The sequence below is a fragment of the Phocoena phocoena genome, chromosome 17 (genome assembly GCF_963924675.1).
Source record: "Phocoena phocoena chromosome 17, mPhoPho1.1, whole genome shotgun sequence".
In the NCBI taxonomy this organism is placed as follows: Eukaryota; Metazoa; Chordata; class Mammalia; order Artiodactyla; family Phocoenidae; genus Phocoena; species Phocoena phocoena.
In genome coordinates this window covers 80,986,151-81,002,800 of record NC_089235.1, presented here as the reverse complement: position 1 = coordinate 81,002,800, position 16,650 = coordinate 80,986,151, and the positions used below count along the sequence as shown (strand labels likewise).

General features: G+C 47.6%; 1 protein-coding gene across 1 annotated transcript; it reads right to left on the bottom strand.

Moving 5' to 3' along the window:
* Positions 1–13,496: 13,496 nt before the first annotated feature.
* C17H8orf33 (chromosome 17 C8orf33 homolog) lies at positions 13,497–16,033 on the bottom strand. Its single transcript, XM_065895176.1, has 9 exons — positions 16,007–16,033; positions 15,672–15,813; positions 15,264–15,266; positions 14,966–15,168; positions 14,838–14,877; positions 14,592–14,740; positions 14,308–14,392; positions 14,001–14,147; positions 13,497–13,636 (listed from the first exon to the last, which is right to left on the bottom strand). The coding sequence occupies exons 1-9, from the start codon at positions 16,031–16,033 to the stop codon at positions 13,497–13,499; spliced, it is 936 nt and encodes a 311-aa protein (XP_065751248.1).
* Between the last annotated feature and the right edge of the window lie 617 nt (positions 16,034–16,650).

The window sequence follows — 16,650 nt, the reverse complement described above, 5'->3', positions numbered from 1 at the left end:
GACCAAAGTTAATATTAACAGTGATAAGTTGCCCTGAGAGCCTGTTCCCTCGATATAAAGTGATGAGAAAGCACTTTACCCCTGTGATCTGCTTACTCAACACCCATAACTCAAGCCTAATCCTGAGAAAAACACAAGTAAATTCCAATGTGGGACAGTCAACAAAATAGCTGACCAGTACTCCTCACCAATGTCAAGGTCATAGAAACAAGGAGAGTCTCAGAAACTGTGAAAGCCCAGAGAAGCCTGAACAGACATGATGACTAAATGTCACATGATACCCCTGGATGGCATCCTGGAAGAGAAAAAGTTAGAATGAAGGAAACCCAAGTGAAATATGGATGTCAGTTAATAATAAGGTATTGATATTTCATCATTAATTGTGACAATTCGGTTGAAAACTAGAATGAGAAACCTATTGCATCACACTAGAAATCTAGACGAAATGGATAACTTCCTAGTAAAAACACACATTAACAAAATGGAACGTAACAAAGGAAAATACAAACAGAACAGTTAGCCACCAAAAGACCTCTTCCCCATTTTGCTTCTCCTTTCATTGTTCCAGGATTTCACTCGCCTGGGACAGGGAAGGAATGGAGACAGAGCAACCTGGCAGCTCCCCTAAGTTCGGACCGCTCTCGGTGTCTTCATCTCGCCCAGCCATGCCCCATCCAGTAGGGCACCCAAGGGAGTCTCAGGGATTACTGGTTCTGATGTTATCAGCTATGGTTTTTGTGATTCCAATGGACTGGACACACTTACTAAAGTAAAATAAATCTTTTTTGTTTTTATTTTTGTTTTTGTTTTTGTGGTAAGAGGGCCTCTCACTGTCGTGGCCTCTCCCGTTCTGGAGCACAGGCTCCGGACGCGCAGGCTCAGCGGCCATGGCTCACGGGCCCAGCCGCTCCGCAGTATGTGGGATCTTCCCGGACCAGGACACGAACCAGTGCCCCCTGCATCTGCAGGCGGACTCTCAACCACTGCGCCACCAGGAAAGCCCAAATCATTTTTAATGATATAAATTAATAACTGCAAGAGACAGGTTTAAGAGTGGATGTGGACCTGGCAGTTCTGGTGGCTCACTCTCTTGCAGTGTGGTCTGGTCTCTCTCCAATCCTTTGTCCTGCTAAATGCCTTTGGGTGGCCCCATTCACAGGAACAGTCTCTCTCGTTGCATCCAGGGCTTCCAGAAACTGCAGGCGACACCCACTCAATGTCCATTTTAACAGAAAGGAAGAGGTTCAGTTACGGTCAGTGATTGTGGTCACCCATCCAGGGCTTTGGCTGTCCTCCCTTGATGGCAGGAAGCTCTTCCACTAGCTAAAATACCAACTTTGCTGTTGGTGGTAAACTCAACACTCTTGCTTTGGGCATCACATCCGAGGCTGGCCCTGATTGCCTGTGTACCTCAAAAGGCACACAGACTTCATTTGTGTCCCTGGGAGGTGGGAGCCCAGGAGTCACACCTGCCCTCTGTCTATATTAATCACCCATCTCCACAGAACACATCTGCTCATTTTCCTGTCTCTGCTCTCTCCTTTACAGAGAACAGAAACCAAATGGTAGGTGGTAAGGAAACTGTTACTCAACGGAGCAGCGTCTCAAGGATTATTCTATACCGTGGAAGCCACAGTAGGCTGGCTTTCCGGAGGGCACAGGCACTGGGTCCAGGATGCACATGGCTCCTGGAGACCACGCAGTCTCTGTGGGAAAACACCAGCTGGGAAGCCACTTGCTCCCATACCTTTGATTTCTCATGAGTATGAATGGCAAAGGTTTTCAACAACCCAAAGGCCAGAGGATTGCAGGGCCACCGTCTGCTGTATGCTGATGGTGGCCAGGGCCACACTCAATGTCTGGAGGGTTATTTCCTCTCAGAAGGCTGGGTAGCTATGAGGGAGGAGGCCCTTTTCTCAATCACGTGGATGTATGGAACTGAAACATCCCAAGGGGCCGTCTACGCTGCCCAGGGAGCTGTTCAATTGCCCAGCAGCAAGGTCAGCTCAGTGATTGGCCACAGGGGCCTGACAGGGCCCAGGCAGGCCTGAGCTGGAGGACCACAGATGCCTGCCTGGGTGGTCAGCGGTAAAGGGATATTCTGAGGTTTTATTATCTACTACTGCCCACTCAAATGGGATGAAGGATGCAGCCAGTCCTGAAGGGCACCGCCAGCCCTCAAGAAGGCAGCATATGGGGGCTGGCAGCGCTACAGCCTTGCATGCATGCCAACACGTCCCACTGAGCGCACTGCATGTCAGAGCTGGGCTGGAACCTGGGTCCAGCCCCACCCTCCTCATGTTGGTGGCAGGGGACCTTCCTGACTTCTGAGGCCCTCCACAACCACAGACTGAGGTTAAGTTGGAGATGAAACAGTCAGCAACCAAAGCAGACATTTCTTTCATCTTCTTTAGAGTCCAGGATGCAGAGAGGAAGCAGAGGCGGAGCAGAAAACCAACAGTCCAGCTTGACCCCACGTCACTTGCACCAGGTGAGTCCTGTCCATCGTGGAGGCTCAGATAGACGAGAGAGGGGAGAGCAAAGCAGGCCCATTAGATCGTGAACACCAGGTGTGTAAAGTCTGAGTACTTTCTGGTTTTCTTTTTATTTACAGGAATTTCTGTTTTTCAGTCAATACGATACGCTATTAGTAAAATGAAAAGATTAAAATTGTGTATACCTTTTCACATGCCCCTCACTACATGTGAATTCTGTAGAAGGTACACATCTTCAGAAATCTCTTCTTACAAGAGTCACGGATTTACTTACTAAAAGCTGGCTGGAATCAACACACGTGACTTTGCAGTTTCAGGATTGCCAGGGTCCCTGGCTTGCTGGGCCGCAGTTCCTACTTTCCACCTCTGTAAGATGCAGGTGGAGAAGCAAGGATGAGACCTGTCCCTCTATTGTTAGGGGCGTTGTCCCTAACTCAGGCACTGACGAAATCCCTGACTCAAAGCCTGTCACTCTCGCTAACTCAGGCTCTAGCCCTGATGCTTGTACTATTTGAGGCCCTGACATTGGTAGTAAATAAGGTCTTGATGTCTCAATAACTAAGGTCTTGACACTATGCCTAGCTCATTTCCTGACACTATCCCTAGCCCTTAACCTGACACTGTCCCTAGCTAATGTCCTGCCTCTTATCCTAACTAAAGCTAGATTTACTACTCACCCTCTTACTGAAGAAAGTAAGCTGTGTGTTCAGGAATTCCTTCAGGAATGTCAGCCTCTCAGTTATCAGTTTCAAAGGCTTGAATGTCATTTTAGATATATTCTTCCCAGCGTGTGGAATGAATTATAAAATTCTGCAAATCTTCCCCACACTCCAGTCTTGAACGTTTTCTCGCTTTCTTCCCAGCATTTCTAGAGGTTAGTTCACAGCTTTAGATCTACTCTTCCAGCGTTCATTATTGTGAATGGTGAGTGAGAAGCTAGCATCCCTTTCGAAGGAAGGCAACAGGAGAGTGTCTGGGTGTCACTGTTTCTGAAGCTCCCCAGGTGTGGGGTCCACATGACCAGAGGGGAGTGGGCAGCTGGGGCCCAGGACTGGAAGGGCAAGACTTTAGGTGGGGATCAGCTTCTGCTGAGTTCCATGGGGGCACAGCAAGCAGACAAACTAGGCTGGGACCCCAGGACACCAAGGTATGTGTAGTTGCAGGTGGACATAGCTGGGGCTCTGAAATCTCAGGGGCAGAATGCGCCAAACCTGTCCAGGCATCCAGAGGGTGGGGGACACACCTCCATTTTTCAGGAGACAGCAGGACTCAAAGTAAGGGGGAGGGCTTCCCTCTGCTGGAAGGAACACAGTCCTCAGAACAGGCCATAGGGAACAGAGTAGGCGCTGATAAAGTTTTGTAGGAAAAACAAATGGTCTATTTTACTAAAAACCAACGTGTACATTACATTTTACAAAACTGCATCCATTCTGACCTCTTGGCCCCTTCCCTAACTCCACAAAAAAAGGGGGTACTCAGTGAGCTATGAGGACAGGGTCCCTCCTACAATGCTCAAGGCTGCCCAGGCACCCCCGGAGCCCTGGTCCAGTGCACACAGGGATGTGGGAGCAGTGGAGCCAGCATACTGCTGCCACCAGCTCAGGACACCTAGAGCCTGTCCAGAGTCCTCGCCGCCATCCCAGGTGAGGGTCCTGCCAGGACCACAGACACAGTGACCCACAGGCTGAACCTCAACTGGATTCACAGGTGGGCCCTGCCTGGGTGGCTCCAAGCGGCAGGAGGAAGAGACCAGGCAGCACAATTGTGGTCAGCACTGCCCGGGGCCAGTGCAGGGACAGGCAGGGTTTCCATCCCAGCGCCTCCTTCTCCAGGCAGGATTAAAGAAGTCCAAGATATAGCTGATCTAGAAGCGGGTGAGAGAACTGACTGGATGGGGACCCAGGTGGGAACAAGGAACCTGCGGGGGGGGCAGGCGGACGACGGGTTTCTTAAAGGTAGGAGGCAGATGTCTCCACAAGGAGCAGGAGTGGGACACTAGGTAGAGAGCGGGGTGCAGGGAGCCCACGAGTGCACGGGTACTGAGTGTGCAGAGCAGTGAGAAGAGTCGGGCCTGGGGGCGGGGCAGGCAGAGCGGGACACCAGGGGAAGAGCGGGCTGGGGAAGACTGTCTTCTCAGAGCAGGAAGGAGAAGAGGATGAGAGGGGCCCCAGGAAAGCAGGGACTAGGAAAAGAAACAGGGTCCCTGAGTGGGGTCACTGGGCAACTGGGGTGGGAGTCGGGGGGCTCACAGTGTGGCTGGACACCAGCACCCCTGCAGGGGTCAGGCCAGGAGGACATCGTCCAGGGGTTTGTGTCACACATGTGGGTGTAGCTCACACAGAGGGCAAAGGCCACCTGGAGGATCTGCAGGTGAGCCGCTAAGCCGTGGAGCTGGTGTCGGCCTGAGACCCCCACCCCACACCGGGACCTGCTGCACAGACCAGAACACGCTAAAGAGCACGGCAGGTGGGTGAGGGCCTCCAGTTCACCTTGCCCACCACTACCGCTACCCACCCCATGCACAGATGGCTGAACAGAGGACAGGGGAAGGGATGTGACTTAGCTGTAGCTGCACAACAAAAAAGTCACAGAGGGGGCCCCACCAAGACCACCACTGGGTACAGGCCAAAGGAGGCGCACCCCAAGTAGAAAGATGATCCGAGACTGGAGAGGGCGGCCTAGCTGACTGCCCACCCAGAGGCCAGGCAGTTCCCCCTCATCTCTGGTCTCCACATGCGTCCTGTTTCCTTGTCCCGTGTTTCCCAAAGTCCAGGGCCTGCTGCAGGTGGACTCTCTACGGAACCTGCTGCACTGCACCTCAGAGCTGCTCACCGTGTGTGCCCCTCCCCAGCTCAAACTGAGGAGTGACAGGGTGGAGTTACTTCCCCATCAAAGCCATTTACTCTCCCAGAGGCCAGTCCTGCTAAGATCTGAAGGAAGAACAATCAGGCAAAGGCAGCAGCACAACTGAAGACCTTTAAGCAGGATTAAGTTGGTTACCTCAGGAGCAGACAGGAAGCCAGCAAGGCAGGAATGTGGGTGGCGGGGAGGGAGCCACATCAGACAGGGCGTCAGGAGCCTAAACGTGTGCAGGCCCTGTGTGGGGCCTCATCCACCAGCCTTCATATGGTATCCTAGGTACGATCAAGCCACTGGGTCAGAGGAGCAGAACCCAACACACATGGAGGACGAACTCTAGCTGGTGAACAGACAGGAGGCAAGAGTGGCGGTCAGAGGGGACTCACACCTGGAGGATCACGCAGCATTCAGGGTGAGAGATCTGGCCAGGATGAGAATACTTAGCAGAGAAGACAAAGAAAGCACAGAAGATCTGAGATTTTTTGAAGACAGAGCTCGTACCAGCTGAAGTACTGAACACATGTGGGGGAGAAAGGGCAATAGAGGACACAATACTGTGATTTATAAGAAATATATATATATGTGTGTGTGTGTGTTTCATTCAAATGATCAAAATATTTCTCACATGTATTTGGTCTTCATCCACAGTTTCTGGCTCACTGCTCCAAAAAACCCTTGGAATTTTCTGAGGAACAATGGCGATAGGCTATTTGGTCTCTTGTCCTCAGTTCCTGAAAAACACCTCAGGGAAGGTGACTTTCAAATTCCGACCAAAGATGGAGGCTGGCTGGCAGAACTAAGCATGTGATTAGAGGGTTAAAACTCCCCACCTCTGGGGAGTGGAGGAGGGCTAAAAGTTGAATCAATAATGTCTACGTAAGGAAGACTCCATAAAATACAAAAGGACGGGGTTTAGAGAGCTTCCAGGGGGTGAACACGGAGACGGAAGGAGAGTTCCATACCTTTCCCCGTGCCTGGTGCTATGTATCTGGCTTTTTTTCATATACTAGTAATAAACTGGTAACCTAGTGAGTGAACAAGTTTTCCTGAGTTCTGGTATTCATTATAGCAAGTTAACTGAACCCAAGAAGGGGGTCACAGACACACCCAGGAGTACTTCCCAGAACTTCTGCTGCCAGTGTCCTTGTCCCCATGGTGAAAGAGAGCCACCGCCTGCCTCTACAGGAGACCCTCCAGCACTAACAGCCGTGTGGATGAAAGGCTCTTGGTGCTGCAGCCAGGAGTCAGTGCTGTGCCTCTGAGGTGGGAGAGCCAACTTCAGGACACTGGTCTACAAGAGACCTCCCAGCTCCACGTAATATCAAACGGTGAAAATCTCCCAGAGATCTCCATCTCAACACCAGCACCCAGCTTCACTCAACGACCAGCAAGCTACAGTGCTGGACATCCTATGCCAAACAACTAGCAAGACAGGAACACAACCCCATCCATTAGCAGAGAGGCTGCCTAAAATCATAGTAAGTCCACAGACACCCCAAAACACACCAGCAGACGTGGACCTGCCCACCAGAAAGACAAGATCCAGCCTCATCCACCAGAACACAGGCACTAGTCCCCTCCACCAGGAAGCCTACACAACCCACTGAACCAACTTTAGCCACTGGGGACAGACACCAAAAACAACGGGAACTACGAACCTGCAGGCTGCAAAAAGGAGACCCCAAACACAGTAAGATAAGCAAAATGAGAAGACAGAAAAACACACAGCAGGTGAAGGAGCAAGATAAAAACCCACCAGACCTAACAAATGAAGAGGAAATAGGCAGTCTACCTGAAAAAGAATTCAGAATAATGATAGAAAAGATGATCCAAAATCTTGGAAATAGAACAGAGAAAATGCAAGAAACATTTAACAAGGACCTAGAAGAACTAAAGATGAAACAAGCAACGATGAACAACACAATAAATGAAATTAAAAATACTCTAGAAGGGATCAATAGCAGAATAACTGAGGCAGAAGAACGGATAAGTGACCTGGAAGATAAAATAGTGGAAATAACTACTACAAAGCAGGATAAAGAAAAAAGAATGTAAAGAACTGAGGACAGTCTCAGAGAGCTCTGGGCCAACATTAAACGCACCAACATTCGAATTATAGGGGTTCCAGAAGAAGAAGAGAAAAAGAAAGGGACTGAGAAAATATTTGAAGAGATTATAGTTGAAAACTTCCCTAATATGGGAAAGGAAATAGTTAATCAAGTCCAGGAAGCACAGAGAGTCCCATACAGGATAAATCCAAGGAGAAACACGCCAAGGCACATATTAATAAAACTGTCAAAAATTAAATACAAAGAAAAGATATTAAAAGCAAGGGAAAAACAACAAATAACACACAAGGGAATCCCCATAAAGTTAACAGCTGATCTTTCAGCAGAAACTCTGCAAGCCAGAAGGGAGTGGCAGGACATATTTAAAGTGATGAAGGAGAAAAACCTACAACCAAGATTACTCTACCCAGCAAGGATCTCATTCAGATTTGATGGAGAAATTAAAACCTTTACAGACAAGCAAAAGCTGAGAGAGTTCAGCACCACCAAACCAGCTTTACGACAAATGCTAAAGGATCTTCTCTCGGCAAGAAACACAAGAGAAGGAAAAGACCTACAATAACAAACCCAAAACAATTAAGAAAATGGGAATAGGAACATACATATCGATAATTACCTTAAATGTAAATGGATTAAATGCTCCCACCAAAAGACATAGACTGGCTGAATGGATACAAAAACAAGACCCATATATATGCTGTCTACAAGAGACCCGCTTCAGACCTAGAGACACATATAGACTGAAAGTGAGGGGATGGAAAAAGATATTCCATGCAAATGGAAACCAAAAGAAAGCTGGAGTAGCAATTCTCATATCAGACAAAATAGACTTTAAAATAAAGACTATTAGAAGAGACAAAGAAGGACACTACATAATGATCAATGGATCGATCCAAGAAGAAGATATAACAATTGTAAATATTTATGCACCCAACACAGGAGCACCTCAATACATAAGGCAAATACTAACAGCCATAAAAGGGGAGATCGACAGTAACACATTCATAGTAGGGGACTTTAACACCCCACGTTCACCAATGGACAGATCATCCAAAATGAAAATAAATAAGGAAACACAAGCTTTAAGTGATACATTAAACAAGATGGACTTAATTGATATTTATAGGACATTCCATCCAAAAACAACAGAATACACGTTTTTCTCAAGTGCTCATGGAACATTCTCCAGGATAGATCATATCTTGGGTCACAAATCAAGCCTTGGTAAATTTAAGAAAATTGAAATCGTATCAAGTATCTTTTCCGACCACAACACTATAAGACTAGATATCAATTACAGGAAAAGATCTGTAAAAAATACAAACACATGGAGGCTAAACAATACGCTACTTAATAATGAAGTGATCACTGAAGAAATCAAAGAGGAAATCAAAAAATACCTAGAAACAAATGACAATGGAGACATGACGACCCAAAACCTATGGGATGCAGCAAAAGCAGTTCTAAGAGGGAAGTTTATAGCAACACAATCCTACCTTAAGAAACAGGAAACATCTCAAATAAACAACTTAACCTTGCACCTAAAGCAATTAGAGAAAGAAGAACAAAAAAACCCCAAAGTTAGCAGAAGGAAAGAAATCATAAAAATCAGATCAGAAATAAATGAAAAAGAAATGAAGGAAACGATAGCAAAGATCAATAAAAATAAAAGCTGGTTCTTTGAGAAGATAAACAAAATTGATAAACCATTAGCCAGACTCATCAAGAAAAAAAGGGAGAAGACTCAAATCAATAGAATTAGAAATGAAAAAGGAGATGTAACAACTGACACTGCAGAAATACAAAAGATCATGAGAGATTACTACAAGCAACTCTATGCCAATAAAATGGACAACCTGGAAGAAATGCACAAATTCTTAGAAATGCACAACCTGCCAAGACTGAATCAGGAAGAAATAGAAAATATGAACAGACCAATCACAAGCACTGAAATTGAAACTGTGATTAAAAATCTTCCAACAAGCAAAAGCCCAGGACCAGATGGCTTCACAGGCGAAGTCTATCAAACATTTGGAGAAGAGCTATCACCTATCCTTCTCAAACTCTTCCAAAATATAGCAGAGGGAGGAACACTCCCAAACTCATTCTACAAGGCCACCATCACCCTGATACCAAAACCAGACAAGGATGTCACAAAGAAAGAAAACTACAGGCCAATATCACTGATGAACATAGATGCAAAAATCCTCAACAAAATACTAGCAAACAGAATCCAACAGCACATGAAAAGGATCATACACCATGATCAAGTGGGGTTTATTCCAGGAATGCAAGGATTCTTCAATATATGCAAATCAATCAATGTGATAAACCATATTAACAAATTGAAGGAGAAAAACCATATGGTCATCTCAATAGATGCAGAGAAAGCTTTCAACAAAATTCAACACCCATTTATGATAAAAACCCTCCAAAAAGTAGGCATAGAGGGAACTTTCCTCAACATAATAAAGGCCATATATGACAAACCCACAGCCAACATCGTCCTCAATGGTGAAAAACTGAAAGCATTTCCACTAAGATCAGGAACAAGACAAGGTTGCCCACTCTCACCACTCTTACTCAACATAGTTTTGGAAGTTTTAGCCACAGCAATCAGAGAAGAAAAGGAAATAAAAGGAATCCAAATCGGAAAAGAAGGAGTAAAGCTGTCACTGTTTGCAGATGACATGATACTATATAGAGAGAATCCTAAAGATGCTACCAGAAAACTACTAGAGCCAATCAATGAATTTGGTAAAGTAGCAGGATACAAAATTAATGCACAGAAATCTCTGGCATTCCTATACATTAATGATGAAAAATCTGAAAGTGAAATCAAGAAAACACTCCCATTTACCATTGCAACAAAAAGAATAAAATAGCTAGGAATAAACCTACCTAAGGAGACAAAAGACCTCTATGCAGAAAATTATAAGACACTGATGAAAGAAATTAAAGATGATACAAATAGATGGAGAGATATACCATGTTCTTGGATTGGAAGAATCATCATTGTGAAAATGACTCTACTACCCAAAGCAATCTACAGATTCAATGCAATCCCTATCAAACTACCACTGGCATTTTTCACAGAACTAGAACAAAAAATTTCACAATTTGTATGGAAACACAAAAGACCCCGAATAGCCAAAGCAATCTTGAGAACGAAAAACGGAGCTGGAGGAATCAGGCTCCCTGACTTCAGACTATACTACAAAGCTACAGTAATCAAGACAGTATGGTACTGGCACAAAAACAGAAAGATATCAATGGAACAGGATAGAAAGCCCAGAGATAAACCCAGGCACATATGGTCACCTTATCTTTGATAAAGGAGGCAGGAATGTACAGTGGAGAAAGGACAGCCTCTTCAATAAGTGGTGCTGGGAAAACTGGACAGGTACATGTAAAAGTATGAGATTAGATCACTCCCTGACACCATACACAAAAATAAGCTCAAAATGGATTAAAGACCTAAATGTAAGGCCAGAAACTATCAAACTCTTAGAGGAAAACATAGGCAGAACACGCTATGACATAAATCACAGCAAGATCCTTTTTGACCCACCTCCTAGAGAAATGGAAATAAAAACAAAAATAAACAAATGGGACCTAATGAAACTTCATAGCTTTTGCACAGCAAAGGAAACCATAAACAAGATGAAAAGACAACCCTCAGAATGGGAGAAAGTATTTGCAAATGAAGCAACTGACAAAGGATTAATCTCCAAAATTTACAAGCAGCTCATGCAGCTCAATAACAAAAGAACAAACAACCCAATCCAAAAATGGGCAGAAGATCAAAATAGACATTTCTCCAAAGAAGATATACAGACTGCCAACAAACACATGAAAGAATGCTCAACATCATTAATCATTAGAGAAATGCAAATCAAAACTACAATGAGATATCATCTCACACCAGTCAGAACAGCCATCGTCAAAAAATCTAGAAACAATAAATGCTGGAGAGGGTGTGTAGAAAAGGGAACACTCTTGCACTGCTGGTGGGAATGTGAATTGGTACAGCCACTATGGAGAACAGTATGGAGGTTCCTTAAAAAAATACAAATAGAACTACCATATGACCCAGCAATCCCACTACTGGGCATATACCCTGAGAAAACCATAATTCAAAAAGAGTCATGTACCAAAATGTTCATTGCAGCTCTATTTACAATAGCCAGGAGATGGAAACAACCTAAGTATCCATCATCGGATGAATGGATAAAGAAGATGTGGCACATATATACAATGGAATATTACTCAGCCATAAAAAGAAACGAAACTGAGCTATTTGTAATGAGGTGGATGGATCTAGAGTCTGTCATACAGAGTGAATTAAGTCAGAAAGAGAAAGACAAATACCGTATGCTGACACATATATATGGAATTTAAGGAAAAAAAAAAACTCATGAAGAACCTAGGGGTAAGACAGGAATAAAGACACAGACCTACCAGAGAATGGACTTGAGAATATGGGGAGGGGGAAGGGTAAGCTGTGACAAAGTGAGAGAGTAGCATGGACATATATAACTACCAAACATAAAATAGATAGCTAGTGGGAAGCAGCCACATAGCACAGGGAGATCAGCTCGGTGCTTTGTGACCACCTAGAGGGGTGGGATAGGGAGGGTGGGAGGGAGGGAGATGCAAGAGGGAAGAGATATGGGAACATATATATATATGTACAACTGATTCACTTTGTTATAAAGCAGAAACTAACACACCATTGTAAAGCAATTATACTCCAATAAAGATGTAAAAAAAAAAAAAAACACAGGAACCTGATTTATAGCCAGTTGGTCAGAAGTATAGGGAACAACTATAGGACTCGTGACTGGCATGTGAAGTGGAGGGGGGGTCTTGTGGGACTGAGCGCTTTTCCTGTGGAATCTGATTCCATCTCTGGGTAGACAGTGTCAGAATTGAGTTGCATTCTTGGACACGCTGCTGACATCCAAGAATTGCTGTTGGTGTCGGGAACCCTCAACACAAACACACACACACATTGGAACTGGATCCACGAACCTCTTTTGCAGAGGTGACACAGATTTTTGGCCTGATCAACTAGTCGGGCAGTAGTGCCATTCACTGAAAAGCAGAAAACAAATGGAGATTTAGGGACTAATCGGATGTTTGGGACATGTCAAGTTTGAAATGCCTGTGAAACAGCAAAATAAGAGATGTTGAGTAGGCAGGTGGGCTCCAGGTATCTATCTAGTCTGGTCTGCAAGTTTGGGAGACACCACCAAAGATGGCACCACAACCACTGAAGAGGATTAAGCCCCCTTGAAAACCCAACTTAATGCAGAAGGCCTGGGACTATCACCTGGAGCAGCTGACATCAGAGCTTGTCCACTGAGGCTCAATGTTAGTGTCTGGCTGGGATTCTTAGGGCAGGAAGCTATCTGCTCCTCAGAACAAAGCCTGGGCTGCTGGGGGCTACGATGGCTCCCCAAGGATGCTACCTGCTCAGGAATGAAGGCAATACAGACAAAAGACCAAGCACTGGGGTGAGAGCCAGGACCCAGCAGTGCCATACACCACCTCATCTATATAGACAGTTAACACACGCTTTCACTCTTCCACTTTTGTGAGGGATACTTTTATTATGGCAATAAGACACAATGGCATGGAGCTCTACACCACCTGACAGAACATCCTCCCATAAGTGAGCACCAGTGCATAACTATGTCACTTCCCTACTAATCCTTATTACCAACATCTACTTAGTCTGCTCCTAAGCCTGTTAAAAGAGTCCTTCTACAACATGCTAAACACTCACTTCAGTTTACTGTAGAAACTTCTGAACGGACCTCCCTCTTCTGGCAGGAGAGACATTTCAGCTGAAAACCTATAAATGGGGTCCTGGACTTGTCTGACAGTCAGGTCAGTACCCAACATGCAGGTCTTGCATCTTCCCAACAGCCATGGCACCAGATTCACTGACCAGCCAGGGAGAGAGCAACCCCACATCTGTCTGACAGAGCATTCCTGGAAAGCTCTGCACTCAAGACAAACCCCTGCACCAACTGCAGAGGAGGACCGTTCCAGAATGGGGAAGAGGCTAAAAGAAATTGAACCTAAACTCTTCATCAGGAGTGTCTAGGGTGTCCTTGGCTCTCCCTGTTAGACGAGGCCTGCAGACCCTTCGGCTCTTCTTTCTGGCCGCCTCACCTACAGGCTGCACCTGGACTGAGTGGGCAGCTGTAAGGGAGGGGAGAGACTGTATCAGAATTGAATGATAATGGCTAATGCTAACTGTGCCCATACAACTCTATCCCCATTGTAAAAATTAACTGACTTACTTCTCAAAATTATAAGGTATCACACCCCCTTGAGAATCACAGAGAGATTCACTAACTCTCCTGCCCCTGCCTCCCTGGTCCAAGCCCAAGTTCTGTGTTCCTGAGATCCAGGCTTTCTCTCTCCCTGCTCCCTGACGCTCCTGAGCCATCTTCTACCCCCGCCAGCCCTACTGCTCTGGGCTTCCTCCTTCCACTGCCCAGGCTCTTCCTCCCCGCCCCCTTGAACTAGGCAGGTGTGCACCAACCAGTTCCCAGGTCCTCACCGGTCCTGAGAGCCCGCAGGGCCATGCACCACTCGGCTTCCATCTGAGCCCTGTAGTCCCCGAACAAGGAGCGCATCAGCTGCCTCTTCCGGGGCAGGGGGGTTCTTTGGCTGCGCAGGATTCGGATTGCCCCAAGAGCTTGCTCTTCTGCAAATGAAAACACAGGACTAGTAACCTTCTCTATCCTCACCTCCAACTGTCCTACCGCAAAGGTAACGATTCCACCCCTTGGGAGCACCTGCTGGCCACAGGACTGTCACCGTTCACCCGCCCCCGCCCCCCGCAACTCTACAGACAGGCCCCTCACTCTGCTTAGGGGTGGGTCTCTGCATCTTCAGCCCCAGCTCCAGCTTTTCCACGCACCAGGCCAGTTCCCGGGCCAGCTGCTCCGCCTGTGGTGGATCGGGGATAGTGGCTGTGAGAGGGTACCTGGACCCCGCGGCCTCCAGCCCCATTCCACAGGAACACAAAACTCCCCGTCTCATCCTCTCCCCGCTTTAAATCCGCAAATCCGAGACTACACCCACCGGCGGATTCCCACCCAGAATGCACCCCGAGGCTCCACCCTTCCCGACTAAGGCCCGCCCTTGCCTGGGCCTCCGCACTTAGGGGGGCTTCCTCTGAGGCCGGCGTTTCTGTGGCTTTCCCGCCTCCATTCGCCGCAGAGGCCCCACTCCGGGTTTTCTTCTTCTTCTTTTGTTTCTTGGCCCTGGAGGCAGCGTCACTGTACGTAGGGTGCCCTAAGCAGACAGACTTGATAGGGCCTTACAGTGGAAGGACTCGGGGCGCCAGGAAGCGGCGGAGGGAACCGGGGGCTGCGGGGTGCGCGGGCAGTACCTGGGGCTGCCGATGTCTCCCGAGCAGGATGTCCTGGAGCCTGGAGAAAGGGGGACAGTACGAAGGTCACGAAGAGCCACCAAGGGCCCAGGGCCCCGACACCGGTGCGCCCTCACCGTAGCACTCACCGCCATGCGCTGCAGCCGCAGCCAGACCCTGAGGAGGGCTTCAGGACCGACGCCGAATTCGCTCCCCGCGAAACACGTCTGCGTAGCAGAGTTCCGCAGAGCGCGGGCGGCGCGCTGGGCGGGCCCGGGCCTTTCGGAGCGCGGTGGGCGGAGCGTGGTGGGCGGGGCGCGGCGGGCGGGGCCCGGGCCTTTCGGAGCGCGGTCTGCAGGAGACCCTCCCCAACACTGACAATGTTGCAGGTACTGCTCTGGATGAAAGGGCTACGCCTACACAAGGGAATGTGCCCTTAAAGCTCACCTGCTAGTGGGGAGGGAAAAGCAGGTAAACAGACATGAAAAGCTGTCACCCAGAGCGGCGCTGTGAATAACAGCGGCCCCAACGGGGCGCCGGGTGATCAAAGTCCTGCGAGGAGTAGCAGCCCTGGAGGGTCTGGTCCGGCAGCGGAAAGGAGGGCGGGGCCGAGGTGCAAGGCGAGGTGGGGGAGTTGCAGGGCCCTGGACCGCAGCGGGAGGCGGCTTCTGTTGTAAGCGCAGTGGAAGCACTGGGGGACGTTCATCCATCCGAGGAGTGACGCGGCCTTACCCAGATGCTGCTGTGTGGTGAGGGCCCAGAGGGGCTGGGGTAGGGGAAGGGAGGACCTGGAGGGGATTCAGAAACAGGAAGACCCCGCGCACCTGCTGGCGTCCCGACGTGGGCACCATCTACCTGCCCTTCTGCGCTCCCTGCCCAGGGCCGCCCCCCCAACCACGCGCCGCTCCTGGCCCCGCATCACAGGCGTCAGGAGGACCCGGGTGCCGTGGTGCTGCTTGAGAGGACAGGAGTCTGAGGTGCTGCTGTCCGATGATTCCTGTCAGTGAAATCGGCGTTGTTTCCTGAGGCGAGGGGATGGGAGGTCTCAGAAGGTAGAGTTTGGTCATCCCAGTAGTTAGTCCCGGGTTGGTGAAAAAGTTCCTTAGGTTTTTATGTAAAAACAAAAGACATATTTTTCATCTTCACCAAGAACTTTATTGAACAACGTATTCACCGTTTTGTTCCACTACCTCCTGCCATTTTTCAGGCAACTTCATAATTGCGTCTTCCCCAAAATTCTTATCTTTTTGAGCAAAGAACTGTTCCAGGTGCCTTTTACAGTCTTCTGGGAATGGAAATTTTTTCCATCAAGAGAATTTTGTAAAGACTGAAATAAATGGAAATCCAAAGGTGCAATGTCTGGTGAATACGGGAGCTGAATCAGAACTTCCCAGCCAAGTTGTAACAGTTTTTGCCTGGTCATCAAAGAAACATGCAGTCTTGTGGTATCCTGATGGAAGATTATGTGTTTTCTGTTGACTAATTCCAGACGCTTTTCGATGAGTGCTGCTTTCATTTGGTCTAATTGGGAGCAGTACTTGTTGGAATTACTCGTTCGATTTTCCAGAAGGAGCTCATAATAGAGGACTCCCTTCTAGTCCCACCATATACACAACATCACCTTCTTTAGATGAAGCCTAGCCTTCAGTGTGGTTGGTGGTGGTTCATTTCACTTGCCCCACGACCTCTTCCGTTCCACATTATTGTACAGTATCCACGTTGCATCACCCATCACAATTTGTTTTAAAAATGGAACGTTTTCATTATGTTCAAGTAGAGAATCACACGCAGAAATATGGTCAAGAAGGCTTTTCCGGCGTAACTTCTTGTGGAA